The 27,528-nt window shown below is 45.0% G+C and overlaps 1 protein-coding gene across 3 annotated transcripts; it reads left to right on the plus strand.

Moving 5' to 3' along the window:
* The first annotated feature begins 401 nt into the window (after positions 1-401).
* LOC124005385 (zinc finger protein 574-like) lies at positions 402-26,789 on the plus strand. Of its 3 annotated transcripts, none has more exons than XM_046314587.1 (10): positions 402-716; positions 3,057-3,238; positions 8,623-10,177; positions 10,378-10,616; positions 10,841-11,020; positions 11,617-11,714; positions 13,664-13,758; positions 15,995-16,143; positions 24,184-24,471; positions 25,689-26,789. In XM_046314587.1, exons 2-10 carry the CDS (start codon positions 3,083-3,085, stop codon positions 26,283-26,285), a joined length of 3,357 nt encoding a protein of 1,118 aa, XP_046170543.1. In that variant the 5' UTR covers positions 402-716; positions 3,057-3,082; the 3' UTR covers positions 26,286-26,789. The 3 variants fall into 3 exon arrangements, with proteins under 3 accessions (XP_046170543.1, XP_046170542.1, XP_046170544.1); XM_046314586.1 differs by having other exon boundaries at positions 3,081-3,238; XM_046314588.1 differs by having other exon boundaries at positions 3,081-3,238; positions 8,626-10,177.
* The last annotated feature ends 739 nt before the right edge of the window (positions 26,790-27,528 follow it).

Below are 27,528 nucleotides of genomic sequence, written 5' to 3' on the forward strand. Positions count from 1 at the left end.
TGATTGGGTAGGGTGGCAGGTAGCCTATTGGTTAGAGCACTGGGCATTAACAGAAAAGTCATTGGTTTGAATACTTAAGCCAACATGACTGAAAAATATGTTGATGTGCCCTTGCTCAAGACTTTCAGAGGTTTTATGAATGAATAGCACAAAGCCATATTCTGCATCATGATCATGTTGTGATTACAGCTTAACATCCAAGATGTTTACATAAAAACAAAAAGGTTCCAATTAATTCGGTAGGTCGGCAGGTAGTTTAGCGGTTAGATCGTTGCACCAATAAGGTTGTTGGTTCGAATACACATGGTGAAAAATCTGTCGATGTGTGCCCTTGAGCGAGGTACTTAACCCTAATTTGCTCCAGGGGCGCAGTACTACTATGGCTGACTGTAAGCATGTCACTGCATATTTGTGGTGTGACAAAAAAAAAAAAAATTAATGGAAGTTTAATGTCTTTCTTATTTGCTACAAAAACTATTGAAAACCGAGTTGATAAACAGAAAAACAACAACAATTTAAGTGCCCTGTTTGGGACTTTTGACAGCCATCATGTTGCACCAAAGGCATACGCTAAATGCGTTCTTTTGTGTAGTGTAGTCGAATTCCATTGGTGTACGGCGTACGAGAGAGCAGACAGCCAATCCGCTCAAGCCTTGTTAACATGTTGGAACAATAACACAACTTGTTTCTTCAAGAGATAACGGCTTCAGTTTTCGGTGAGTTGTTATTTTGTAATTATCTAACTTAATTCCTTTTTTATGGATGGAATGTGACTTCAGCCAGGACAAGATTTCAGGGACTGATTTCGCGGAGTCTCAACGGGGGGAGACATCCAACGTTTACATCGAAACTGCAGCCGCCATTACACCACAGAAGAAGTGAATGCCACCCTTCTTCGTCGTTTTTACAAAGCACATAAAATATGTTCAGAGCGACTACTGGCAGACAGTGGTGGATTAGTTTAGCTAACCAGACAACTGACTTGTATTGATAAAGCTCAAGCAGTTTTAATGTGATATTAATCGTGGTAATGTAGCTAAACGTTGCTTGAATTGTTTGTTTGCGGAAATGCTAGCTAGCAACTAGCTAGCTGGCTGTCAAACAACACAGAATAGGCTAACGTTGTTTATATTCCCACAAAACTGCATCAACTAACTATAGTAACGTTAGTTGGCTAAATTAAACCAAAGATAAATTGCCAGTGCCACCAGCGAGTGAGCCACCATATAAAATAGCAAACAGCTAAATTGCTGACCTCTGGGATTTGGAGTCTGGATCACTTTAGGCATTAATTTGGCGCCATTCACTAATTTGCACTGTAATGGCCCAAGTTAGTGTGAACGTATTGCAATGTGTCAGTACACAATTCCACTAAAAGGTATTAGCTGTTTGTCGTATTGTGTTGCATGTTATTCTCTAGTTCTGTTGGCGAAACTATAAAGCTGTATAAAGTAGCCTACAATCATGACCTAATCATATACCGTTGTGGAATAGATTATTATTGCCAGAAGATACACTACCATTACACTTACACATCTGCACTGGGGTCAGAACGCAATCATGATATAATTAAGACACTGGAGCCAGCACGAGATATGGGTCGGAAAACGTACTTCTATACAGGGATGGGATATGCTACTGTACTCCAAATTTTACCTTTATCCACACGGCTCCACCGAGAAGTTGGAATTTCTGCTAGTTTTCCCAGAAAAGTCATTTTCGTGCTCATGCTAAATAGCAGTAGTCACAGCAGCCATTATGGAATGGCATGTCCACTGAAATGACAATGCTATTCCAAATTGGCTACTGCTAGCTAGCATGAGGACGAAAAGTCAGTAGTGTATTTTTTTAATAACCCATCAACCCTCTTTGGAAAACATACATTGCTTTTTTTGTTTTTACAGATTTTTTGTTACATTTACATACATTCTCTACCTTTTAGGAGCACCAGCGTGGACAAAATTACAATTACCTACTGCCATTTTGTCTGAAAGTTCAAATATCCTGTCTGACCAAATCCCAGGAACACATGAAGATACTCATTTCCATCAGTAGAGGGCAATGTTTACAACATGATTTAAATCTAATCTTTTTACATCGTTCCCATTTGAGGATTTGCCAGCATTTATACATGGGGTAATACAACACATTCTCAATCGGTCTCCAAATAAAGATGCTATTTAGATCCATCAGCTCTGTGTGTATGGTGGGGTGGATATGCTACATTTAGGTTATGTTAACCCTTGTGTAGCCTTAACATTCTGTATACTCCCCTTGACCTAAGGGTAAAACATGACCTGCCTTCACTAAGCCCCTAAAATAAAGCAGCTTAATTTAATTTTAAACCCCATATCTATTTTGCACAAAGATACAACCTGTCATTCATTACAAACTTTGAATATATGGGCTTTCCTTCTTCACAATCTGTGGACACCAACCAAGTTATTTTGCTGCTCTTTGACAAAATTGTATCTTTCAGTTTGGGGGATTTCTTCATCTAAAGATGATGCATCATGCTCTGGGTTGTATTCTTCCCTATCTTCTTCAGATACCTCCTCTTCTAAATCATTGTTCTCTTATTCCCCCTGGACATCTGAAAAAATCAGATCTATGACCTGTTGGGCACTGAAACGTGCACTCATGTTTAGTTCAATCAGTAGCGCATAATCTCAATTTCTCATTGCATCTTGGTGGTTTTTGTGGTGTGTAAAGGATTGTATAACTGCCGGGTCAGAAATGACCCTAAGACAATATTTGTACCCTGGTGGTGTACAGCTTTCATGGAAATATGAACAAAGGCGATGATTCATTTTTTTCTGATGTTGTGGTCGCTAGGAAAAGTCATCAAATTTCAAGTTGAAAAAATATAATTTAGGGGATTTTCTCTGCTGTTAAACATAGTGGCTGGTCATTTTTTACCCTTAAGACATCACAATGGTTAATAACATATTAGTTAGGCTAAAGGCTAATAATTGAGTTCAGGTGTTGCTTGCAGACATAAAACAGAACACCCAACCTGGATTGAATATGATCAGTAATGCACTGTTTTGGTCTAGATCTCCTCTCTCTCCCTGTGGCAGGTATGGCGATGGATAGTGCCTCTGTGTACATGTGCTTCCCCTGCTACCAAGAGTTTGACACCCTGGAGGAGGTGCTGGCCCACCAGCTGACCTGCACCACAGAGAACGTGGGGAGTGGGGCCCCCACCCCCGTCTCCATCCCCTTCCTACAGACTCAGGTAATAGTGGAAGCTTCAAACTCCATGGACATTTTAAACTAAATAGGCTAGGTCTAGAATATTGATAAACAATAACTTTTTATTAAACTTTTCTCATCTTTTCCACATGTAGGCTAAATGCTTCTGGATAAAAGCGTCTGCTAAATGGCATATATTATTATATTACAATTTATTAATGCAATAGTGTGTACATTGCATAGTGTCTCCATTATTGTGCTCAAGGCCTCCCATGTGAATTGGAGAGCCTTGTGAGGCTGAAGCATAAGTCCACACGCGCAGAGCCGTGATAGTCCGATGGTCCGTCTGTGGGGGAGGCACAACCCGACCGTGCTCCTTCAAAGTTCCCAACCAACGAGGCTCCAGTTTGTATGTAGTGACGGTTGAAAAATAGCTTGAGCCTCGCTGAGAATTCAAAAATGAAGTCCTACGGTCCAACACTCTAGAACACTGCTGTGCAGACGCGTACATGTTTTGGACTCTGATAAGCTCTGTAGCCTACAAAACTGCACTGCATTCTACCAAGTACAAAAGGAATTAGATCCTCTGTTAAGACATACATAACCAATCATTTTCAGTTCACTTGTTTGTTGAGTCATAATAGGAAATTAGATGACCAGCACTGTTCTTGTTTTTTGTTTTGTTTATTTTTAGAGGATAAAAATAGACAATACAATATTCACTAGTAGAAATAAAATAAGATGACGGATCACATTTCTTTCTACATCAAATATTGAGTTATAATATTCCAATGTACAGATACTTTTTCTGTTACTATGTAACAGGGAATAACACTGTCCTTGTTCCGCTGTATCGCTACCTCATAATGACAGCTACAGTGTATGCTCGGAGGTTTGAAACAGTGAGCCGTTGACCGTGAGTGACGTTTACCAGCGTCGCTCTCCGAAACGTGTCCCCAGCCTCCCATGGTGACGGTCTCTTCAAGCTCAGAACCATAAAGCCTGGTGTCATGAGTGACAGGCAGATTGCATCTTGAGTTGCCAGTGGGGAGAGAAAAGGAGCGTGATAGATGAATCAGTCAGCTCCACCCTCCTCCTGATGGATGGCTCATTGGCCTCCTCACAGATGAATCAGTCAGCTCCACCCCTCCTCCTGATGGATGGCTCATTGGCCTCCTCACAGATGAATCAGTCAGCTCCACCCCTCCTCCTGATGGATGGCTCATTGGCCTCCTCACAGATGAATCAGTCAGCTCCACCCCTCCTCCTGATGGATGGCTCATTGGCCTCCTCACAGATGGATCAGTCAGCTCCACCCCTCCTCCTGATGGATGGCTCATTGGCCTCCTCACAGATGAATCAGCTGTGGAAACATTCTATAAAACCTAAGTGCCTTATGGCATTCTGGCCCCTGCTCTGCCGTCAGCTGCCTTATTACTACCGTTCAGACTTCATTAGCTAGATTATCATCATTTCTGTGTAACATTAAAGGCAACATTGCTATAAAACGGGGTGTTTACATTTCAAATTAATGTAGGCTGCTATTATACCAAACGTTTTTTTAACTTGACTTGTTCGGATCCAGAGAACTGTAATTACATGGAAGAGGCCTAGTAGGAAATTAGAAGCTTTGCTTTTTAGCATTAAAAAGGAAGATGGAAAATGAACACCGTGGTAGAACCACTTTGTAATATGTATGTATTTAATGACATTCCTATTACCCATCTTGCTTACCAAGAGGGACAGATTAAGTGTTATTAAAAAGAAACTTCAGCAGTGGTGTGCTCCCTCAGTTACTTTAATGACATGTTGACCCATGTGTAATATTTTAGTGCACTTCCCGAGTTGAAGTCCAGTTCTGGAATCGTTAATTAAATCAATTCATTATGGTACAGACCTCTATACACACTAGCCAGTTTCACTGACCAAACAGGCCCATGGGCCCTGGTCAAAATTTGAGAACTATAAGGAATAGGATGCTATTTGGGATGTAGACACAGTTTCCTGTCTCAAGTCCTTCTAGGAGACTGACTCAACCACCAGCGTCACATTGAAAATGCTCTTTCATCAAGAACATATGAATACACACGTACATGACACTATTTCAAGAGCTCCGGACGGTCCGCAGTAATCGTTTTTGCCACGTTGGATAAGAACGGTGTCAGTGGCAGTTCAAGTTACATAGTCTGGTTTTATAACTCCGCTCCTTTACTGAGCTAAAACGCTGAGTTGTGAGTACTTACTCTGAAACTAAATACATCAGACATGACTGAAATGTCTTGTAATGGTGATTTAGTTAGTTTGCAGCATCAAAACAAGCAACCAAAAAGTATTTACTAAGACTATGGGGATTTAACTACACTGCTCAAAAAAATTAAGGGAACACTAAAATAACACATCCTAGATCTGAATGAATGAAATATTCTTATTAAATACTTTTTTCTTTACATGGTTGAATGTGCTGACAACAAAATCACACAAATTAAAATAATAAAATAAATAATATATGCCATTTAGCAAATTATCAATGGAAATCAAATTTATCAACCCATGGAGGTCTGGATTTGGAGTCACACTCAAAATTAAAGTGGAAAACCACACTACAGGCTGATCCAACTTTGATGTAATGTCCTTAAAACAAGTCAAAATGAGGCTCAGTAGGGTGTGTGGCCTCCATGTGCCTGTATGACCTCCCTACAACGCCTGGGCATGCTCCTGATGAGTTGGCGAATGGTCTCCTGAGGGATCTCCTCCCAGACCTGGACTAAAGCATCCGCCAACTCCTGGACAGTCTGTCGTGCAATGTGGATGTAGCGAGTCATGATGTCCCAGATGTGCTCAATTGGATTCAGGTCTGGGGAACGGGCGGGCCAGTCCATAGCATCAATGCCTTCCTCTTGCAGGAACTGCTGACACCTTCCAGCCACATGAGGTCTAGAATTGTCTTGCATTAGGAGGAAGCCAGGGCCAACCACACCAGCATATGGTCTCACAAGGGGTCTGAGGATCTCATCTCGGTACCTAATGGCAGTCAGGCTACCTCTGGCGAGCACATGGAGGGCTGTGCGGCCCCCCAAAGAAATGCCACCCCACACCATGACTGACCCACCGCCAAACCGGTCATGCTGGAGGATGTTGCAGGCAGCAGAACGTTCTCCACGGCGTTTCCAAACTGTCACGTCTGTCACATGTGCTCAGTGTGAACCTTCTTTCATCTGTGAAGAGCACAGGGCGCCAGTGGAAAATTTGCCAAACGTCCTGCACGGTTTTGGGCTGTAAGCACAACCCCCACCTGTGGACGTCGGGCACTCATACCACCCTCATGGAGTCTGTTTCTGACCGTTTGAGCAGACACATGCACATTTGTGGCCTGCTGGAGGTCATTTTGCAGGGCTCTGGCAGTGCTCCTCCTTGCACAAAGGCGGAGGTAGCGGTCCTGCTGCTGGGTTGTTGCCCTCCTATGGGCCTCCTCCATGTCTCCTGATGTACTGGCCTGTCTCCTGGTAGCGCCTCCATGCCCTGGACACTACGCTGACAGACACGGCAAACCTTCTTGCCACATCTCGCATTGATGTGCCATCCTGGATGAGCTGCACTACCTGAGCCACTTGTGTGGGTTGTAGACTCTGTCTCATGCTACCACTAGAGTGAAAGCACCGCCAGCATTCAAAAGTGACCAAAACGTCAGCCAGGAAGCATAGGAACTGAGAAGTGGTCTGTGGTCACCACCTGCAGAGCTACTCCTTTATTGGGGGTGTCTTGCTAAATGCCTATAATTTCCACCTGTTGTCTAATTCCATTTGCACAACAGCATGTGAAATTTATTGTCAATCAGTGTTGCTTCCTAAGTGGACAGTTTGATTTCACAGAAATGTGATTGACTTGGAGTTACATTGTGTTGTTTAAGTGTTCCTTTTATTTTTTTGTGCAGTGTATATCCATAATAGCAATCTGTTTCTACATACGATACTAAATGTTTCTGCATTCCTCAATCCTAACAATGACGCCAACAAATTACCAAAAGTAGAAACCAGCTGGTAGTACTCAGTCTAGGCTACTAATAACAGAATGAGCCACAGTGGTGCCTCTGCTTGAATGAAGACACTCCTGAAGGAACACATCATTAACCTCAACCTTGATGGTTCTTATCATCCTAATGGATCAACGAGCAGTTCTCAAACGCCAAGGACTGGCCCTCTGAACTCAACTGATAGGCCTGTGGTATTTATCATCGCCCTGCCCCTCAGTCCTTACCCCCCTGCCCAGAGAAACCCTCCCTCCCCTGCTCTGTTGATCTAAAGACAGCTCTGTCTGCTCTCATTGACCCCTCAGTCCTTACCCCCCCCCCCCCTCAGAGAAACCCTCCCTCCCGGCTCTGTTGATCTACAGACTGCTCTGTCTGCTCTCATTGACCCCTCAGTCCTTACCCCCCCCCCTCAGAGAAACCCTCCCTCCCCTGCTCTGTTGATCTACAGACTGCTCTGTCTGCTCTCATTGACCCCTCAGTCCCCCCCCCCTCAGAGAAACCCTCCCTCCCCTGCTCTGTTGATCTACAGACTGCTCTGTCTGCTCTCATTGACCCCTCAGTCCTTACCCCCCTCAGAGAAACCCTCCCTCCCCTGCTCTGTTGATCTACAGACTGCTCTGTCTGCTCTCATTGACCCCTCAGTCCTTACCCCCCCTCAGAGAAACCCTCCCTCCCCTGCTCTGTTGATCTACAGACTGCTCTGTCTGCTCTCATTGACCCCTCAGTCCTTACCCCCCCCTCAGAGAAACCCTCCCTCCCCTGCTCTGTTGATCTGAATACTGCTCTGTCTGCTCTCATTGACCCCTCAGTCCTTCCCCCCTCAGAGAAACCCTCCCTCCCCTGCTCTGTTGATCTACAGACTGCTCTGTCTGCTCTCATTGACCCCTCAGTCCTTACCCCCCCCCCTCAGAGAAACCCTCCCTCCCCGGCTCTGTTGATCTGAATACTGCCCTGTCTGCTCTCATTGACCCCTCTGTCCTCTGAATACTCTATTACTATATTCCTCTCTTGTCATCCTTCATCTGCCTGACAGAAACACTGTTCCTGTTTCAATTGTCTATGGACTTTTTCAACAACAAAAAATATTGTCACATACACCACGTAGGTGCAGTGTAATGTGTTCTTTTACAGGGCCAGCCATAGTAATAAGGCACCCATGGAGCAAATGAGGTTTTTCACCTTGTCGGCTCGGGTATTCAAACCCAACCATATAACTGCTAGGCTACCTGCTGACCTGTGATGGTATAGCTATCCAGTACTGCCATGGAAACCTCCATTGTTAGGTGGAGTTCTTTCAATTTGACACCAAAACATATTGATGTTTTCATTCACTCATTGTCCAGACTGGTCAGCTTGTGTTTTGTCGTCTTTTCTCACGTTCTCTTTTTCTCTCTCTCCAGCAGCAGATATATACCCAGCCCATTGCTCCATCACCTGCCCCTCAGACCAAGGCCAGTGTCTCTTCTGTGATGCCCAGCTCTGGTGCACCAGGTCTGGCCATGGCTAGCCCAAATAAGCCTTCCTCAGGAGATCAGCCCAAGATCCTGTACCAGTGTGGAGACTGTGACGCCCTGTTCCACTCCCTGATCCTCTGGCAGCAGCACCGCAAACATGGCCAGTGTCTGCAGACCAAGGCAGGACCCACCCAACCACAACCAGAAGAGACCGGCTCTGGATCTGGATCAGAACTGCCCCCAGAGGGAGAGGGGAAGCACAGTCAGGTTGAAGTGGAGGTGGACCTGGGTCCAGATGAACCGAATGAACCAAACTCAACGGATGACCAAGAAGGAGGAGGGGGCAGAGGAAGGAGTCAGGAGAGGGCACAACAAACCCAGCTGGAGCAAGATGTAGTGAAGTCTCAGCTGTCAGCAGAGAAAGAGGAGGATGGGATGAGTGCAGGGGACATATCAGCCACCCTGGATCACATGTATCTGCCAAACGCCACCAACAGAGGGCAGGAAGGAGGCGAGGAAGAGCCAGAAACCGAGAGCATAGGGGAATCCACTGGATCTAAACCCTCTGAGATCCAGGCTCAGGCAGCTCATTCATCTACAGAGGCCCAGTCTGCAGCAGACAGCCAGTCCATCCCTGACCCCACTCCCTCCCAGGACCCCCCAGACCCCGCTCCCTCCCAGGACCTCCCAGCCGATAACCCTGAGCAGACGTCCTACTTCTACAGGATAAAGGCAGCCAAGAAGCTCAAGCCCCCGTCCAGCCTGCTGTGTGTGGACTGTGGCTCCAGCTTCGGCATGGTGTCTGAGCTGGTCACCCACCGCAAGTCCCAGCATGGCCTCAAGGAAGCCCTGCACCACTGCACCGTGTGTGGGGAGAGCTTCCTCAACACCACCCTCTTCCTCTACCACCGCAAGCAGCACAAGGAGAAAGGCAAGGAAGGGGTCACACAAACCCAGGCCCAGGGAGGACAGATGCAGGATGCAGATTACCAGGATTACAAAATAGTAACACTGCAGCAAGAGGTGGTGGAAGAGATGGTGGAAGAGTCTAAAGAGGAGAGAGCGGGGGTGGCGGATTCCCAGAACAATGGAACTGAGGAGCAGAACCAGAATGAAACCTCCTCTACTTCCACTGTCTCTACCTGTGCTCCTGTTCAGGTACCTAAGGTGGTCCAGAGTTTCCTGTGTGCCCAATGTGGAGCCAGCTTCAGTAAAGAGACAGAGCTCAGTGCCCACCGTAGGGACAAGCACGGCCTGAACGAGCCCCTCCACCACTGTTCCCAGTGTGGCCAGAGCTTCATGAACACCACCCAGTACCTTTACCACCGACGCCAGCACCGTGGGGAACCAGGGACTGGGGCAGGAGCAGCCACACCCCCCCAGGGAAGCCCCCGCGCCCCCAAGAGGATGCTGTCCCCACCTGCCGCCTCGTCCAGTGCTGCGTCAGGCTCGCCAGCGAAAATACCTGCTATCAGGATACGCAGCATCAACGATCTCAATGGTAGGTTCGACCCAGTGGTAGCTGGGTTCGACCCAGTGGCAGCTGGGTTCAACATAGTGGGAAGACTTAACTCTGCTGTAAAAAAATAGAATAATAACTGATTCCAATCCAAACTGAATATTGCTAAGTTTCACTATTGTTTAAGGTTATTTTGACAGACCATCAATTGTTTCTGACCATGCTCTCTCCTCATTGGGCAGAGAACAAAGACCAGGGTAAAGAGGTGAATCCAGTCATCCTTAAGGAAGAGCAGGAGGAGAATATTGTAGTGGGGGAACAACTGGACACCAACCTCCCTCCTCCAGCCAAGCTGATGCAGGACTGGTCCCGCACCCCTCTCCCCCACGTCTGCCCCCACTGCGGCCAGACCTTCACACGCAGGGGGTTCCTCCGCGCTCACGTCTTCAGCCACACCGGAGAGAAGCTCTTCACCTGCAAGGTACTGCTAGACTGGACATGTGTTCTATTGAAAATGCTGTGAAATATTGATGTAAATGACTGAAACTAGTTGTGTATCAACAAGTAGCAGGAGTTAGTTAGGAGCAGCTTCCTATTATATACTGAATGTTTATTTTTCTGTTTAATCTATGTAACGATGTGAAATAGCTGTTGTACTGGGCTTCTGTCAATCAAATTCATCCTCCTTCTTTTTGGTTAATTCAGGTGTGTCAGAAGTCGTTTGCATCCTCTCCCAACCTGCTGCGCCACAGCCTGACCCACATGGGCACCAAACCTTTCCCCTGCTCCGTGTGTGGCAAGCGTTTCTCCCAGCCGGGCGCCCTGAAGAGGCACGGCCTCACCCACAGCCAGCCCAAATCCCGCCGCCGCAGGTCCCGATGGAAGGTCAGACATGGGGGGGGGGGGTCACTGCACCCTATAGTACACTATTTCCTATGTGGTGCACTACTTTTGACCAGGGCCTATAGGGCTCTGGTCCCCATTGGGCTCTGGTCCCCATTGGGCTCTGGTCCCCATTGGGCTCTGGTCCCCATTGGGCTCTGGTCCCCATTGGGCTCTGGTCCCCATTGGGCTCTGGTCCCCATTGGGCTCTGGTCCCCATTGGGCTCTGGTCCCCATCGGGCTCTGGTCCCCATCGGGCTCTGGTCCCCATCGGGCTCTGGTCAAAGTAGTTTTTAATATATAGGGAATGCGGAGCCATTTGGGACACAGCCCTGGATTACCTGATTGTTTTTAGAATGTCTTACAATGAGAACATCTCTGAACAAACCACGGACAAGTCCTGGAGAGCCACAGCGTGAACAAGGTTTTGTTCCAGTCCAATCAGGTGTGTTGCTGCTGGGCTAGAACAAATATCTGTACACACTGAGGCTCTCAAAGATCAGAGAAATTCAGGAATGCTATTTGTCTCTACGTTAACATTGAGACAGGCTGTTAGTTGTTTCCCCTGATGTTGTGCTGTGTCAATGACATCCCTGCAGAAGAGGACACCAGAGGGGGAGGATGGAGAAAGCCAGCTGTTCACCTGTCCCAACTGCACTGCTCGCTTTCAGACTGACCAACAGCTGCAGGAGCACAGGTACGGGCGTGACTGGGCTGTGACTCAATTAAATGTGCAGGTTGAAATCAACCCCAAAGGCCTGTTTCACACAACTACATTAGACAAGCAACACAGGTGACTCATTTCAATGTGTAAGTTACCTTGATTTGAACCCTCCATGTTTTATAGGGAGAAACAAACACGCGACGGTCCAGCATAAGACTGGACTGAGAACAGGAGTATTGTTACACATAACCCAAACACAGGCCGGACCCTGTTCCTACACAGTGAGGGGATTTAATCCGAGTTGTTAACAGAGATCCCTCAGTGCCCTTGAGCTCTCGCCAGCGATGATTGACAGGCGGGCGGCGGTAAATTAAGATGATAACGATAAGGGGTAGGATGACAAGGCGATGGAGACCGACCGGCTGAGGAACTAGAGGTGGGGGATGCGGGGAGGGAGGACAAATGATCCAGGGATCAATAGGAGGGCGTGATCAGGGAGTGAATGGAACGTTACCCTTGAACTGTATATCAATGTGTAGTTGGGGCGAAGCAGGAAGTCCCAGTGTCTCTGCAGGGTACAGTCCGTATCCCTACACCCACTCTCATTAGCGAACACTGGGGGGTGTGAAGACCTGGATTGAAGCTTTAAGCTTTAATTCTCAGGGTCATCTTGGCCTAAAATATTGATTCTTATTGTCAGCCCTGTGCAGAGGGATGATCGACCAGACAGTTTATATAGGGCTATAAGTGGTCCATAGCACACACACTATGTTTACCATCTAATATTAAACAATGGGGTTAAGTACTTTACAAATCCATTATCATCAGTCATAAATTATACATAGAACACAATGTATTTTTCAGTGATTCATAATCATTATTTCTTTAGCTGGCCTGATGCCCACACTGACCATCTAGGACAGTGTGACGAACATTATCGTTACCAAGGACATTAACTCAGCTGCTTGTAATGCATTGGCTAGTGGCGAGCACTAAAACACCTGCTAGCCAGGGTTGATTAGTGGAATCTGAGGGTTTTAATGCTGGGCTAGAATAAAACCATGACACTGCAGGACTGTAGTTAAGAGTTGCATACCTCCACTGCTGAAGAAATGTGTTTAGGTGAACTCTTCCACCACCGCAGTGTTTCACCAACAGTACACATTTTTATTGTAACCCTGGACAAACACACCTGATTCAACTTGTCAGCTAATCATCAAGCCCTCAATGAGTTGAATGAGGTGTGTTTGTCCAGGGCTACAACGAAGCTGTGTACTGTTGGGGGTACTGGAGGACCAGGGCGAGGAAACACTGCGCTAGTCATCAAACACAACACTGATCCAGCCAGTTAAATACATCCCAGTGGTTCTCCTCCCTCTCCTTCCCCAGGGCTATATCCTGCCATTATGGAATGGATAAACATAGGCTCTCATATCTCATCACACACTGAAACCACCTGTTTATCTGCAGCCATTGTATTATATGACACACCTAATGACTCCGTATTGAACCTTTAAAAGGCTTAACAACATGGCTAAGCACACAGGTCTGGAGGTAATCCTAATACTGTGACACTAAGGTGATAGCCTGCATGTGGTTGTGTGTGTTATTCCTCCTCTGTGGAGGAGGATTACAGTGGGCCATTGAAGCGTGGCTTACATGCATCTACAAATGACACACTGCAGTGTTATGTGCAGCAGCTCACTGGTACTAATATTGTTGATGATGGTGGTGCTCCTTTTGTCCCTTTTCCTCACAGCTTTAATTCTTTCTCAGCTTCCAAGAAAAACATTTGCTCATTGCAGTACTGTATTATAGCCCTCGTTTTTATAGCTTTGTGTTTATCCCTCTCTTTTTTTCATTTTCTGCTCTGAAAAACCCCAAAACATTTTTGTAATTTATTCAGAAGTGTATTATTAATATTAGTCGTTGTGTACACTTCTTTCCTTTTTCACTTCCCTTCATTGTGTTCTGTCCATCAGACTGCTCCACACCAGCCACCCGTTCCCCTGCTCTGTCTGTGGAGAGGCCTTCAAACGCAGGAAGGAGCTGGACCTGCACTCTCTCATTCACCAAGGTAGCTCCTCCCCTCTCCTCTCAACTGCCCTCCTCTCTGTGTGTCTGATAAGCACTGGACGAGACAGAGACCAGTGCCCGTATCCAAGCTTCTCAGAGTAGAAGTGCTGATCTAGGATCAGTTTAGCCTTTTAGTTCATAATGAATTAGATTATAAGGACAGTGGTGATTATATAGTGTGTATGTGTGGCTGGGAATTAGTGAAGCTGTTCATAATGGAGCTGATTTCCATGTTACGTATGCAGAAGTAATCCATGTGCCTTAGTAATAATTAGGGGTATAATTGTTCACCAAACTTATGGTTCGGTAGGTATTGCATTTTTGTGGTCACGATTCGGTTTCTGTTCAGGGGGAAAATTGCCGGATTGTTATGTTGGCCCTCAAGTTTCCACTCAGATGTTGCGTTTGTAACCATGTGGAAGGTGGGTATTTACCAGATGTGAAGTCGTAAATACCAGTTGGATGCACTTATGTGATTTGAACTCGTTGAGAAAAAAGGATTGATTAATGGCCAACAAGCTGTGTCAACCATAAACTAAAAGTAGAGCTATCACGCTTGTAAACAAATTATAGTTAAAAAAACACACTAATAGATTGCTTTTTATAAATAATATTTTGTTGTTGGATTTAGCTGCCGAAAATGCCGTTGTAGAGGTCATTTCCTTAGTAGGAGACGTCAGAGGTCACCATGTGGGAGAAGTGGATGCTCAGGATGATAGACCAGTTTCCCAATAGTAATTACTCCGTTCAAGTGGATTATTCCCAGTTGTATGCGGTAAATTCCCACTTGGTTATGAACGCACCGTGACACTGCCTCCTTCAGTGTCCAATGTACCACGCTTCAAAACACACATCTCCCACTCCGGGGTAATGTGATGGGCTGTCACTATAAGCTCAACACAGGGTGCATTGACCAATTCATTGAAAACTTCAGCTTTGGTTTGTCTATTTAGAGCGGGTACAACCTGTTTGCTGAAATGGGTGCAGGTGGGAAGTTCGTACCTGCCTCAAGTTTAATACCCCCTATTCTAAACCACCGTGAATGGATGCATACCCACAGCTATAAACCAAAGATGGTAAAAAATATAAACATAGCCTATCTATCGCTCTTGTAATTTATTTGGCTTATTCAGAATCAGCTGCTACGGGCTACTTGAATGCAGAGGGAAGACGATGTGTAGTTTCTTTGCGTTTCCATCTTACTCTGGTATACTGGGGCCCACTGATGTTGCCGTAAATGTGTCAACATATTTGAAGTGTTGTTAGCTACATAGGCTATTCTTGTTGAGCGTGGCGACTTAGTGTTACCGTTTTATCCACAACTCTATCCATCACCCCTGTAATCTACTGGGAAGCCTAAATGTTCCCAAACTGGGGACTTAAAAGATGGAGGATCCTCCAATTCTGGTCTATCGAATCGACCCCACCAATAATTGGTCGCGGCAACGTAGCTGCAGCTGACCTCATCGGTGCGGTCGGCGTCAGAAATGACCGCATCTCAGAGAGAGAGAGAGATGTGATTGGTTGGAATTGATTCATTGATTATTAGTTAATGCTCTATTGATGGAGAGGTTCCTTATTAAAAGTTTCAACGGAGGGCTCCTCAGGGGGGACTGGTGAACGCTCCAGCCGGGAGGGAGGATTCTGCTGGGTTGGCGTTGCCATGGTAACTGTAGACGCCTGTGGCTAAGATGGGGAAATATCAAAGCTCAGCGTCTTCTCTCATCTTCTTTTTCTCCTTTAGCTACACAGAAACAGACAGAGAGCCTGAGACTGTTTACCAACATCCAGACTGCCAACAGTAGTGCATGTGTCTGTCTGTGTGTCTATAAATAAGTTACCTTAAGCCACATACTGTAGCATATACTGAGTGATGACAGTACAGAATACCCTGTAACCCAGTGAAATCTATACATCCTTGTCCTTTCCATGTTTAGTGTATTTCAACTGATTTCATGTTTTTATTGTATTTTTATTTAACCTTTTATTTAACGAGGATAATCCTCATAAGAATTCTTATTTACAATGACGGCCTAGGAACAGTGGGTTAACTGCCTATGACAGATTTTTACCTTGTCAGCTTGGGGATTCGATCGAGCAACATTTCTGTTACTGGCCCAAAGCTCTTAACTACTAGGCTACCTGCCACCCCATGTACATTCTCGGACACTGTTTGGACTGTGATAAACACTAATTTATTAAGTAATTAACTCAATCTGCCCACTCCATCTCCCCAGATAAGGAGCCAGTGTTGTGCCCCCACTGTTCCTCCCAGTTCTTGAACCAGTCAGTGTTGGACATCCATCTGCAGCGCTGTACCAGCTCAGAGGAGGACAAGACTGTGGGCCGTGGCCGGGGACAGGGACGGGGACGCTCCATGGGACAGGTACACTGGCCGCCTACTCTATACTAGTTATTCCTTATATATACAGTGGGGCAAAAAAGTATTTAGTCAGCCACCAATTGTGCAAGTTCTCCCACTTAAAAAGATGAGGCCTGTAATTTTCATCATAGGTACACTTCAACTATGACAGACAAAATGAGAGACAAAAATCCAGAAAATCACATTGTAGGATTTTTTAATGAATTTATTTGCAAATTATGGTGGAAAATAAGTATTTGGTCAATAACAAAAGTTTATCTCAATACTTTGTTATATACCCTTTGTTGGCAATGACAGAGGTTAAACGTTTTCTGTAAGTCTTCACAAGGTTTTCACACAGTTGCTGGTATTTTGGCCCAATCCTCCATGCAGATTTCCTCTAGAGCAGTGATGTTTTGGGGCTGTTGCTGGGCTACATGGACTTTCAACTCCCTCCAAAGATTTTCTATGGGGTTGAGATCTAGAGACTGGCTAGGCCACTCCAGGACCTTGAAATGCTTCTTACAAAGCCACTCCTTCGTTGCCCGGGTGGTGTGTTTGGGATCATTGTCATGCTGAAAGACCAAGCCACGTTTCATCTTCAATTCCCTTGCTGATGGTAGGCTTTGATACTTTGGTCCCAGCTCTCTGCAGGTCATTCACTAGGTCCCCCCTTGTGGTTCTGGGATTTTTGCTCAAAGTCCTTGTGATCATTTTGACCCCACGGGGTGAGATCTTGCGTGGAGCCCCAGATCGAGGGAGATTATCAGTATGTCTTCCATTTCCTAATAATTGCTCCCACAGTTGTTTTTTTCAAACCAAGCTGCTTGACTATTGCAGATTCAGTCTTCCCAGCCTGGTGCAGGTCTACAATTTTGTTTCTGGTGTCCTTTGACAGCTCTTTGGTCTTGGCCATAGTGGAGTTTGGAGTGTGACTGTTTGAGGTTGTGGACAGGTGTCTTTTATACTGATAACAAGTTCAAACAGGTGCCATTAATACAGGTAACGAGTGGAGGACAGAGGAGCCTCTTAACGAAGTTACAGGTTTGTGAGAGCCAGAAATCTGGCTTGTTTGTAGGTGACCAAATACTTATTTTCCACCATAATTTGCAAATAAATTCATTAATAATCCTACAATGTGATTTTCTTTTTTTTCTTCTCATTTTGTCTGTCATAGTTGAAGTGTGCCGATGATGAAAATTACAGGTCTCCTCTTTTTAAGTGGGAGAACTGGTGGCTGACTAAACTTTTTTGCCCCACTGTGTGTGTGTGTGTGTGTGTGTGTGTGTGTGTGTGTGTGTGTGTGTGTGTGTGTGTGTGTGTGTGTGTATATATTACTGTAATAGTATGATACCTTATATACAAATCAAATTGTATTAGTCACATGTGCCGAATACAACAGGTGAAATGCTTGCTTACGAGCCCCTAACCGACAGTGCAATTTCATAAAATACAGAGAAGAATGAGACATAAGTAACAATAAATAAAAGTGTGGGGGGGGTGGCAGGCAATGTGAATATTCTGGGTAGCCATTTGTCTAGATTTTTAGGAATCTTATGGCTTGGGGGTCGATGCTGTTTAGTAGCCTCTTGGACCTAGACTTGGCACTCCGGTACCGCTTGCCGTGTGGTAGCAGAGAGAACAGTCTATGACTAGGGCCTTACTCTGACACCGCCTGGTGTATAGACGTCCTGGATGGCAGGAAGCTTGGCCCCAGTGATGTACTGGGCCGTTCGCACTACCCTCTGTAGGGCCTTGCGGTCGGAAGCCGAGCAGTTGCCATACCAGGCAGTGATCCAACCCGTCAGAATGCTCCAGATGGTGCAGCTGTAGAACCCTTTGAGGATCTCAGGACCAATGCCAAATCTTTTCAGTCTCCTGATGGGGAATATGTTTTGTCGTGCCCTCTTCACTACTCTCTTGGTGTGCTTGGACCATGTTAGTTTGTTGGTGATGTGGACACGAAGGAACTTGAAGCTCTCAACCTGCTCCACTGCAGCCCCGTCGATGAGAATGGGGGTGTGCTCGATCCTCTTTTTCCCGTTGTCCACAATCATCTCCTTTGTCTTGATCACGTTGAGGGAGATGTTGTTGTCCTGGCACCACACGGCCAGGTTCTGACCTCCCCTATAGGCTGTCTTGTTGTTGTCGGTGATCAGACCACTGTTGTCATCGTCAAATTTAATGATGGTGTTGGAGTCGTGCCTGGCCGTGCAGTCATGAGTGAACAGGGAGTACAGGAGGGGGCTGAGCACACACCCCTGAGGGTCCCCTGTGTTGAGGATCAGCATGGCGGATGTGTTGTTACGTACCCTTAACACCTGGGGGCAGCCCGTCAGGAAGTCCAGGATCCAGTTGCAGAGGGAGGTGTTTAGTCCCAGGGGCCTTAGCTTATTGATGAGCTTTGATGGCACTATGGTGTTGAATGCTGAGCTGTAGTCAATGAATAGCATTCTCACATAGGTGTTCCTTTTGTCCAGGTGGGAAAGGGCAGTGTGGAGTGTAATAGAGACCGCATCATCTGTGGATCTGTTTGGGAGATATGCAAATTGCAGTGGGTCTAAGGTTTCTGGGATGATGTTGTTGATGTGAACCATGACCAGCTTTTCAACGCACTTCATGGCTACAGACGTGAGTGCTACGTGTCGGTAGTCATTTAGGCAGGTTGCCTTAGTGTTCTTGGGCACAGGCACGATGGTGGTCTGCTTAAAACATGTTGGTATTACAGATTCGGACAAGGGGAGGTTGAAAATGTCAGTGAAGACACTTGCCAGATGGTCAGCGCATGCTCGCAGTACATGTCCTGGTAATCTGTCTGGCCCTGCGGCCTTGTGAATGTTGACCTGTCTAAAGGTCTTACATCTGCTGTGGAGAGTGTGATCACACAGTCTTCCGGTACAGCTGGTGCTCTCATGCATGTTTCAGTGTTATTTGCCTCGAGGTAAGTATAGAAGTTGTTTAACTCATCCGGTAGGCTCGTGTCACTGGGCAGCTCTCGGTTGTGCTTCCCTTTTGTAGTCTAATGGTTTGCCAGCCCTGCCACATCCAACGAGCATCAGAGCCGGTGTAGTACGACTCCATCTTAGTCCTGTATTGACACTTTGCCTGTTTGAATGTTCGTCAGAGAGTAGAATACCTTATATAATATATAAACACACACAGTACCGTTAAAAAGTTTTGGGTCACTTAGAAATAGCCTTGTTTTTGAAAGAAATGCACATTTTTGGTCCATTAAAAGAACATCAAATTGATCAGAAGTACAGTGTACAGTAGACATTGTTGATGTTGTAAATGACTATTGTAGCTGTGCAATGGCATAGAATTGTTTTGTTAATTTGGCAGATAAGATGTTCTTATTTCCAAGCCCTTATCACATTATGTAATATAACAGAATAAAATAACAGAATAGTGCAAAGTGATTTGCATCTCCTGTCTGGGACAGTTATTCTCAGTGATCATTTGAAATGTGGGTACATTTTCTCAAGTTGAATGACACATTTTCAAGGATACAAACCAAAATCTGTCTTCTTTTTGATATACATATTTAGTGTATTATGCCTGTTCCTTGGAATTTCCTAAATTGATCAACAATACTACATTGAACACTGCATAGGGATGAGTTATGTCCAGGACATCTGTTTGGTGGCCTAGACTTAATGATTTTGATGAAAATGCGCTCTTTCTTTATCAGACTAATGTTTTTGAATATTTTCAGAGTGAAACCTGTCTATGGTTAAGATAATAGCCTAGACCCTAGGGTAACAAATTCTAAATCTTACAAGCTGTGCTGTAGTCAATGAACAGCATTCTCACATAGGTGTTCTTTTTGTCCATGTGGGAAAGGGCAGTGTGGAGTGCAATTGAGATTGTGTCATCTGTGGATTTGTTGGGGCGGTATGCGAATTGGAGTGGGTCTAGGGTATCCTGGGGAATGCTGTTGATGTGAGCCATGACTAGCCTTTCAAAGCACTTCATGGCTATCGACGTGAGTGCTACTGGTCAGGTTACCTTCGCTTCCTTGGGCACAGGGACTATGGTTGTCTGCTTGAAACATGTACAGTAGGTATTACAGACTCCGTCAGGGAGAGATTGAACTCATGAAGTCTGAGATTTCCCAGTTCTGCATTTCCAATTGTTTTCAATGCGGCAGAAGTCATGTTGGCTTGACAGCATGGCCCTGTATTCAACCTTTTCTGGCACATGGTGTTGCGTCTGAATGTTTATCATTTTATGCTTGGAAAATAAACCACTCATTGTTGGATTTGTGTTAATGTTAATTAATGTTTACGTCCAATGGCTGATGAGCACCGATACTTTTTATCTATAATTTATCTTCATATGACAATGATTGAAAAGGATATGCCAGTAAATGGTCGACGTGATTCATGAAGACGACTGCTTGTCTAGCTTGCTAGCTAAGACTTTGAAAGTATGATGTTGACATGATCAGTCCAATCAAAGCTACGGTTGATTTATCCGTGGCCAATGACTTTGATCCTTCTTGGATGGGTACTTCTAATGTAAATCTATGGTAGCACTCAAGGGTCTTGATCTTTCAAGCTCTCCCTGTACATTTTGTGTCGACATGGTGTCCCCATGAGTGACAGAATACTGAGCCAATCATGGTGCAACTAAAGAAGATTACCAACCCCTACGCTCTGCATTTTCAGCCAGCTACCCCTCCACCACATAAAGCACTGAGCTAGACTGAAACACCTACATTTTGTAGCTGCCTTACTCAAGAAAGCAAAAAAATAGTTGTTTTTATGCGGCTTTATTAACCTGTTAATCCTACCCCCTACTTTATCGAACATTCTGTTAAATATCGCGCAACATTTCAGCGCCCTGCTACTCATGCCAGGAATATAGTATATGCATATGATTAGTATGTGTGAATAGAAAGTGATAGAGTGATAGAAAACACTCAGACATTTATAAAACTGGTTAAATCACGGCTGTGACTATAACAGAACGTGTGTTTCATTGAAAAGCGCAGGAAAATCTGATCACTGAAAATGGAAATATATATCCATGCGCGACTTGAACCCATTGATAAAGGTGAACCACATTTAATGGGGCTGAGGTTGCAATACCTACCTAAAGGTAGTACAATTCTCTCACATTAACGGTTTAAAATCACATTACATAATTTCATAAATAGTTTCATCTTTCCCTCATTCATTTTATACAATAATTAGATGCAAACCTCATAACCTGTTAGAGATGGGGCAGAATAGCCCCCTTTGGAGGAATTGCATGCACATAGTAAACAGAAAAAAAATCTGTCCAAAATTGCTAATATATGCATATAATTATCGAATAGAAAACACTCTAAAGCTTCTAAAACCGTTCAAATTATGTCTGTATGTAAAGCAGAACTCTCAGGGCAGCCATTCTCCCAAACTCTCTCTTGTCATCAGAAAAGTTGGGCCAACTTTGACGTCATCGCCCCCACCCTCCCCAACCAGCTACGGGTCTGGGAAAAGTTTCTATCTCTTCAGCGCGATGTCTTCTTTCAATGGGGCGTTTCATTGTTTAATCGCGCGCTCCCTCGCCCTTTGGCGGGCTAAAATATTCGGTTCACGCGAAAATACATGTACACTCTTGCGCGCGCCTGGTCTGGAGCTCCTTTGGTTCCAGGTTTCACCAAACGATGTTGGTTTGTCTGTTCGAGCTGATAATTGTTTTGCACGTTTAGAACACCCTAAAGCTTGATTCTGCACTTAGTTTGACCAGTTTAGTCGACATATAATATGTAATTTTTAAGTTTTGATGCGCATCCACTAGAATTTTGGCTGCATTTCAACCGGAATTTGTCGCGTTTTGATAACCCAAAGACACAGATTTGAAAACCAAATGCAGTTTTTGGTAAGTATGACTCCTTCCACGTCTTCTGATCGAAGAACATCAAAGGTAAGGGAATATTTATGTCGTAATTTTGGGTTTCTGTGGACTCCAACATAGAGGAGACATAATGCTAATTTCTGAGCGCCGTCTCATATTATAGCATAGTGAACGAATTCTGTAACGTTAAAAATAAATGTAACACAGCGGTTGCATTAAGAAGTGTATCTTTCTATCTATATGTAGAACATGTGTATTTAGTCAAAGTTTGATGTGTATTGCTTTTTATCTGACGTTATCTGCCGGAGCTATCATCATTTCTCCGGACATTTGAGTAGCATTTTCTGAACATGGTGTCATTGTAAACAGAAATTTATGGATATAAATAGCATATTATTGAAAAAAACAAATGTACTGTGTAACATGTCCTATTACCGTCATCTGATGAAGATTTTCAAAAGGTTAGTGAATTATTTTCATTTTAATCCTGCGTTTGTTGATTGCATATTTTGTTCAACTTGGCTATTCAAATTAGCTGTGTCTTTGGTGGTGGTTTGACATAAATATGTGCTATGTTTTCGCTGTAAAACATTTTAGAAAACTGACTTACTGGGTAGATGAACAAGGTGTTTATCTTTCATTTGAGCTATTGGACTTGTTAATGTGTGGAGGTTTAATATTTCTAAGAATATTTTTGCATTCCATGCGCCACGTTCCAGCTGAACGTGGGAGGGGTCGTTCCCAAATGGGAACCCACCACGTAGCCAATGCTCCACGTTGTTTGGTTAGGAATTCAACAACCATTACAACCTTAGCTTATACAGAGGTTTTGTGGTCTCTATTCAACCTTTGTCCCCTCAGCTTACCGAGGTATGCGTGGTCTAAAGAGGTTTTCTTCAGGTGGGGATTTTATTTGGAACAGTAGAAAAGGGCTGTCCCATGACGCCAGATCAATGTCTTTGCTTATGGGGCAGGTCAATGACCTAGATCAACTTTAAAGGTAGTACAATTCTCTCACATTAACGGTTTAAAATCACATTACATAATTTCATAAATAGTTTCATCTTTACTCATTCATTTTATACAATAATTAGATGCAAACCTCATAATGGAGGCTCCTGTATAAACAGAGTTATGGTAATGTGGCTGTATTGTCTTTCAATGAGCTCACAACATGAAACAAAATGGACCGGTCTTAGCTGGCTTCTCCACCGACCATTTACACATTCTCCAAAACATAGATATTGTTCAGTTCTCAAGTTCTGGGATGTAGAAGAAGTTCCTTTGTTCTACTGTGAAACTCTCTCTATCTCTCTATACTGCCTGGCCATGAGGAGAGAGTCACATCTAGGAATTTATGGCCTGAGATAAAAGAACCTGGGTGTAGGGGGAAGAGATGTGGTGAGAGAGAGGGAGATGGTAGTTGCTATACCCAAAGAGGGCCACGTCATGACAGTATGGAACAGTCAAAGCAAATTGACGTTGTTTCAAGACAAAAGTTTGACAATTGTTTTACAGTATTTGAAAAAATATTGACCTCTGGTTAAAGATGGAGTTTTGACATTGATTATTCATGCCCATCCCTAGTTCAGTTCAGTCGACCAGACACTGGGATATTCATTCATCTTTCAGCAAGACAGTAACCTAAAACACAAGGCCAAATCTGCACTGGAGTTGCTTACCAAGAAGTGTATATTCCTGAGTGGCTGAGTTAGTTTTGACTTAAATCTGCTTGAAAATCTATGGCAAGACCTGAAAATGGTTGTCTGGCAATGATCAACAACCAATTTGACAGAGCTTGAATAATTTAGAAAATAATAATGAGCCAATGTTGCACAATCCAAGTGTGGAAAGGTCTTAGAGACTTACCCAGAAAGACTCAAAGCTGTAATTGCTGCCAAAGGTGACTCTAACATATATTGACTCAAGGGGTTGAATACTTGTCTAATCAAGATATATTTGTTTTTCTTTTTTTATTATTTTTTTTTTTACAAATGTTCTAATATTTCTTCCACTTGGACAGAGTATTTTGTGTAGATCGTTGATAAAATAATTACAATTATATCCAATTTAATTCCACTTTGTAACACAACTAAATGTGGAAAAATTCAAGGGGTGTGAATATGTGAAGGCACTGTACAGACATAGATACTGTAATAGTAGGATCTTACTCTACACTAGTTATACCTTATAGATGTGTCCTTCTCTCTGCTCATCCAGATGGAGTGTGATATGTGTGGTCATTGCTGTATGACCCAGGAGGGTCTGGACCTCCATCGGCTGTCCCATACGGGCCAGACCCCCCTGCGCTGCCCCCTGTCTCCCTGCAGACGGCGCTTCGCCTCCAGCTCGGCCCTCGGGGAGCACATTGTGGCCCACTGCCAGGGGACTCTGGGGAAGGGCAGCGGCTCAAAGAGGTTCCACTGCCAGATCTGTGGGAAGGACTTTGCCTACACCTCCACCTTCAACGTCCACATGAGGATCCACACCGATGAGAGGCCCTTCGAGGTAAAGGGGCGGGGAGGTGGAAATGATTGATTGTGTGTGGTGGGTTATCTACTGAGCACGACTGACGTTCGTTATGGTTTGTCTTGTTCTGAGGGATTTAAAACCGTCTACTACAAGGGATCAATTAGATTGTCAATTATTTTATTCAGAAGCAGAAGAGGCCGTCTGGACAAGACTTTGGTCGTGATTCTGCCTGTGGTTACTTTAATTATTGTTTCATTCACTTCTCACTTCCCCCCTTCTCTTTTTGACCTGCACCATTGGAGCTCGGAGCTTAACAATGTCACTGTACCCTGCAAATTACATCTGCGACCCTGTGCATATGACTAATAAACAAATCTAATCATCTCATCTAAAAAATACAAGCTGTGATTGTGGTCACCCCAGTGTATTATGCACACTGGTGTCCTCCCTCCCTCTACACTTCCTATGATTAATGAGTGGGGCTGAGTTAGAGCCTACCATCTCCCCTCTGTGTTACTATTCTGGGACCCAGCTCCATTGGGCAGTGTCCTAAACTCAGGACCAACCAGCCTCTCTGCTCACTGTGGCACAATGTGTGGCAGAACAGCCCCAGGCTTCTATAGTTCAACAAAAAATGCAGTCAAAGCTGTAAAGGTATTGGTGAGAATGTCCCTGCCGATTCCCTCTGGTTCTACTAATGGTAGGCGTTGTCTCTGTGGTCATTCAGTATGGCAGACAGGCAGGTAACACTGCTGTGTGGAAAAAGATGAATGTCCTGCAGTAGTAGTGCAGCTCTGTTCTGTCAGCTTATTTTTTTCTCTTCAGTCCCCTGTGTCCCTCTTTCTGTTCTTTATCTCTACCTACCATTGTCCTCTGCCCTCCCTAGATCTCTCTCTCTTCTCACACATTGTTTTTCTACCCCTCCTATTCTTCTGCCTCTTCAGCCAGAAGTGCTGTGTCTACAAATTTGGAGAAGTGTTTCAGAAAATATGTTTTCATAAGTTTTCAAGATATGAAATCTATGATTTTTAATGTTCGCTCTTCTCCTCTTGTCCTTGTTCTCTCGTTATGTTTTCCAATCCTACCCATCCTTCTCCCCTCCACTCTTCTTCCACCTCTCTCCTCTTCAACTTCTCCTCCCTCTTTCTTTCTGTTCACTCTCTGCCTCTCTCTCTCCTCTTCCCCCTCTCTCTCTCCTCTTCTTCTCTGCTCTGTCTCTCCACCCCCTACGTCCCCTCCTCCTCCTCTCTCAGTGTTCTACGTGTGGGAAGCGTTTCCGCCAGCTGCCCCACCTCAAGGACCATGAGCGTATCCACAGCGGCCTGCGGCCCTTCTGCTGCTGGGTGTGTGGTAAAGCCTTCAGTGTGGCCGGCCGTCTTACTGAGCACGCCCGCATCCACAGTGGAGAGACGCCCTACACCTGCCACCGCTGCCCCTCAGCCTTCCGCTCACGCTCCAACCTCGACAAACACATCCGTCTCCACGACGACGGAACGGATGGAACCACAGCCAATGATGTAGAGGCTGAAGGGGCGAGGGTGCTCTTGTCTACAGGGACGGGATTGGGTGGCGAGGGGGAGTCGGCGGTCCAGACCATTCTGCTCGTCCAGACGGATGGAACCACAGAGGGGGTGATGGTGCCGGCCGTGCCCGTCTCAGAGCACTCCTCTGGGGCTATGTTTTCTGGGCAGGCTGGATCCTCCCAGGTGGTGTTCTTGGGTGGTCAGGCCATCTCTGTCCCCTCCCTGTCAGCTATCATGGAGGGACATGAGATCCCCTCGGTCACTGTGGTAGAGGGACAGGATGTACCACACACCATAGAGTTCATCCTAGAGGAGACCATCTCATAGAGGGGACTGTAGAGGGAAGAAAGGTGAGAGTTTGTTATAGAATGTATTAGAGACAGACTGAAAGAGGGTAGGATTTTCAGTTAGTGTTGAGTTAAATCAAGAGGTATAGTTTTTGCTGTTTCCTCAGTGCCGGGACTATTCTTGTTAAATGGTCCGAAATATTGTTTAATCGACTTAAATGATCTACGCATCTACATATGAATTGATTTTGGCAGAGTTTAGTGAAGGATCGGATATGTGGCCCTTAAGCTTTGAGAGGTGCTTGAAAGAGCAGAATTGATTTTAAATGTTGAAATCGTGCAGCGAAGCCAGTGAAGCAAACAGCAGTTGTATGGTAAAGCATTTATCCTGTTTACAATGAGAAGTTGATTGAAAAGCTGATTGTAAAAGTATTCCCAGAGTGTGTACCGTTAATATTATTTAGAGTGAGTTTTATCAGGGTTCGACTTGAGTCGCCCATAAAATGTCCTCTGTTTTCTTTTTAATAAAAGGCTTCAGCTTTCACCGTTTCTCCAACGCTTCTATCATTTTATAAGGAGGATTACACGTGGTCCTCACCATGAAATATCTTACATCAGATAGGATGGCCTCTATGGGCCCCACTGTAATCTCACACATCAGATAGGATGGCCTTTATGGGCCCCACTGTAATCTCACACATCAGATAGGATGGCCTTTATGGGCCCCACTGTAATCTCACACATCAGATAGGATGGCCTTTATGGGCCCCACTGTAATCTCACACATCAGATAGGGTGGCCTTTATGGGCCCCACTGTAATCTCACATCAGATAGGATGGCCTTTATGGGCCCCACTGTAATCTCACACATCAGATAGGGTGGCCTTTATGGGCCCCACTGTAATCTCACACATCAGATAGGGTGGCCTTTATGGGCCCCACTGTAATCTCACATCAGATAGGATGGCCTTTATGGGCCCCACTGTAATCTCACACATCAGATACGATGGCCTTTATGGGCCCCACTGTAATCTCACACATCAGATAGGATGGCCTTTATGGGCCCCACTGTAATCTCACACATCAGATAGGATGGCCTTTATGGGCCCCACTGTAATCTCACACATCAGATAGGATGGCCTTTATGGGCCCCACTGTAATCTCACACATCAGATAGGATGGCCTTTATGGGCCCCACTGTAATCTCACACATCAGATACGATGGCCTTTATGGGCCCCACTGTAATCTCACACATCAGATAGGATGGCCTTTATGGGCCCCA

Source organism: Oncorhynchus gorbuscha, linkage group LG19, assembly GCF_021184085.1.
Source record: "Oncorhynchus gorbuscha isolate QuinsamMale2020 ecotype Even-year linkage group LG19, OgorEven_v1.0, whole genome shotgun sequence".
Classification (NCBI taxonomy): Eukaryota; Metazoa; Chordata; class Actinopteri; order Salmoniformes; family Salmonidae; genus Oncorhynchus; species Oncorhynchus gorbuscha.

Bases quoted from the DNA above. Each gene is read 5' to 3' on its own strand.
- LOC124005385 (XM_046314587.1), top strand. From the start codon at position 3,083: ATGGCGATGGATAGTGCCTCTGTGTACATGTGCTTCCCCTGCTACCAA. The intron at 10,617-10,840 runs GTACTGCTAGAC...TGGTTAATTCAG, and splicing joins AGAAGCTCTTCACCTGCAAG to GTGTGTCAGAAGTCGTTTGC. The intron at 24,472-25,688 runs GTAAAGGGGCGG...CTCCTCTCTCAG, and splicing joins CCGATGAGAGGCCCTTCGAG to TGTTCTACGTGTGGGAAGCG.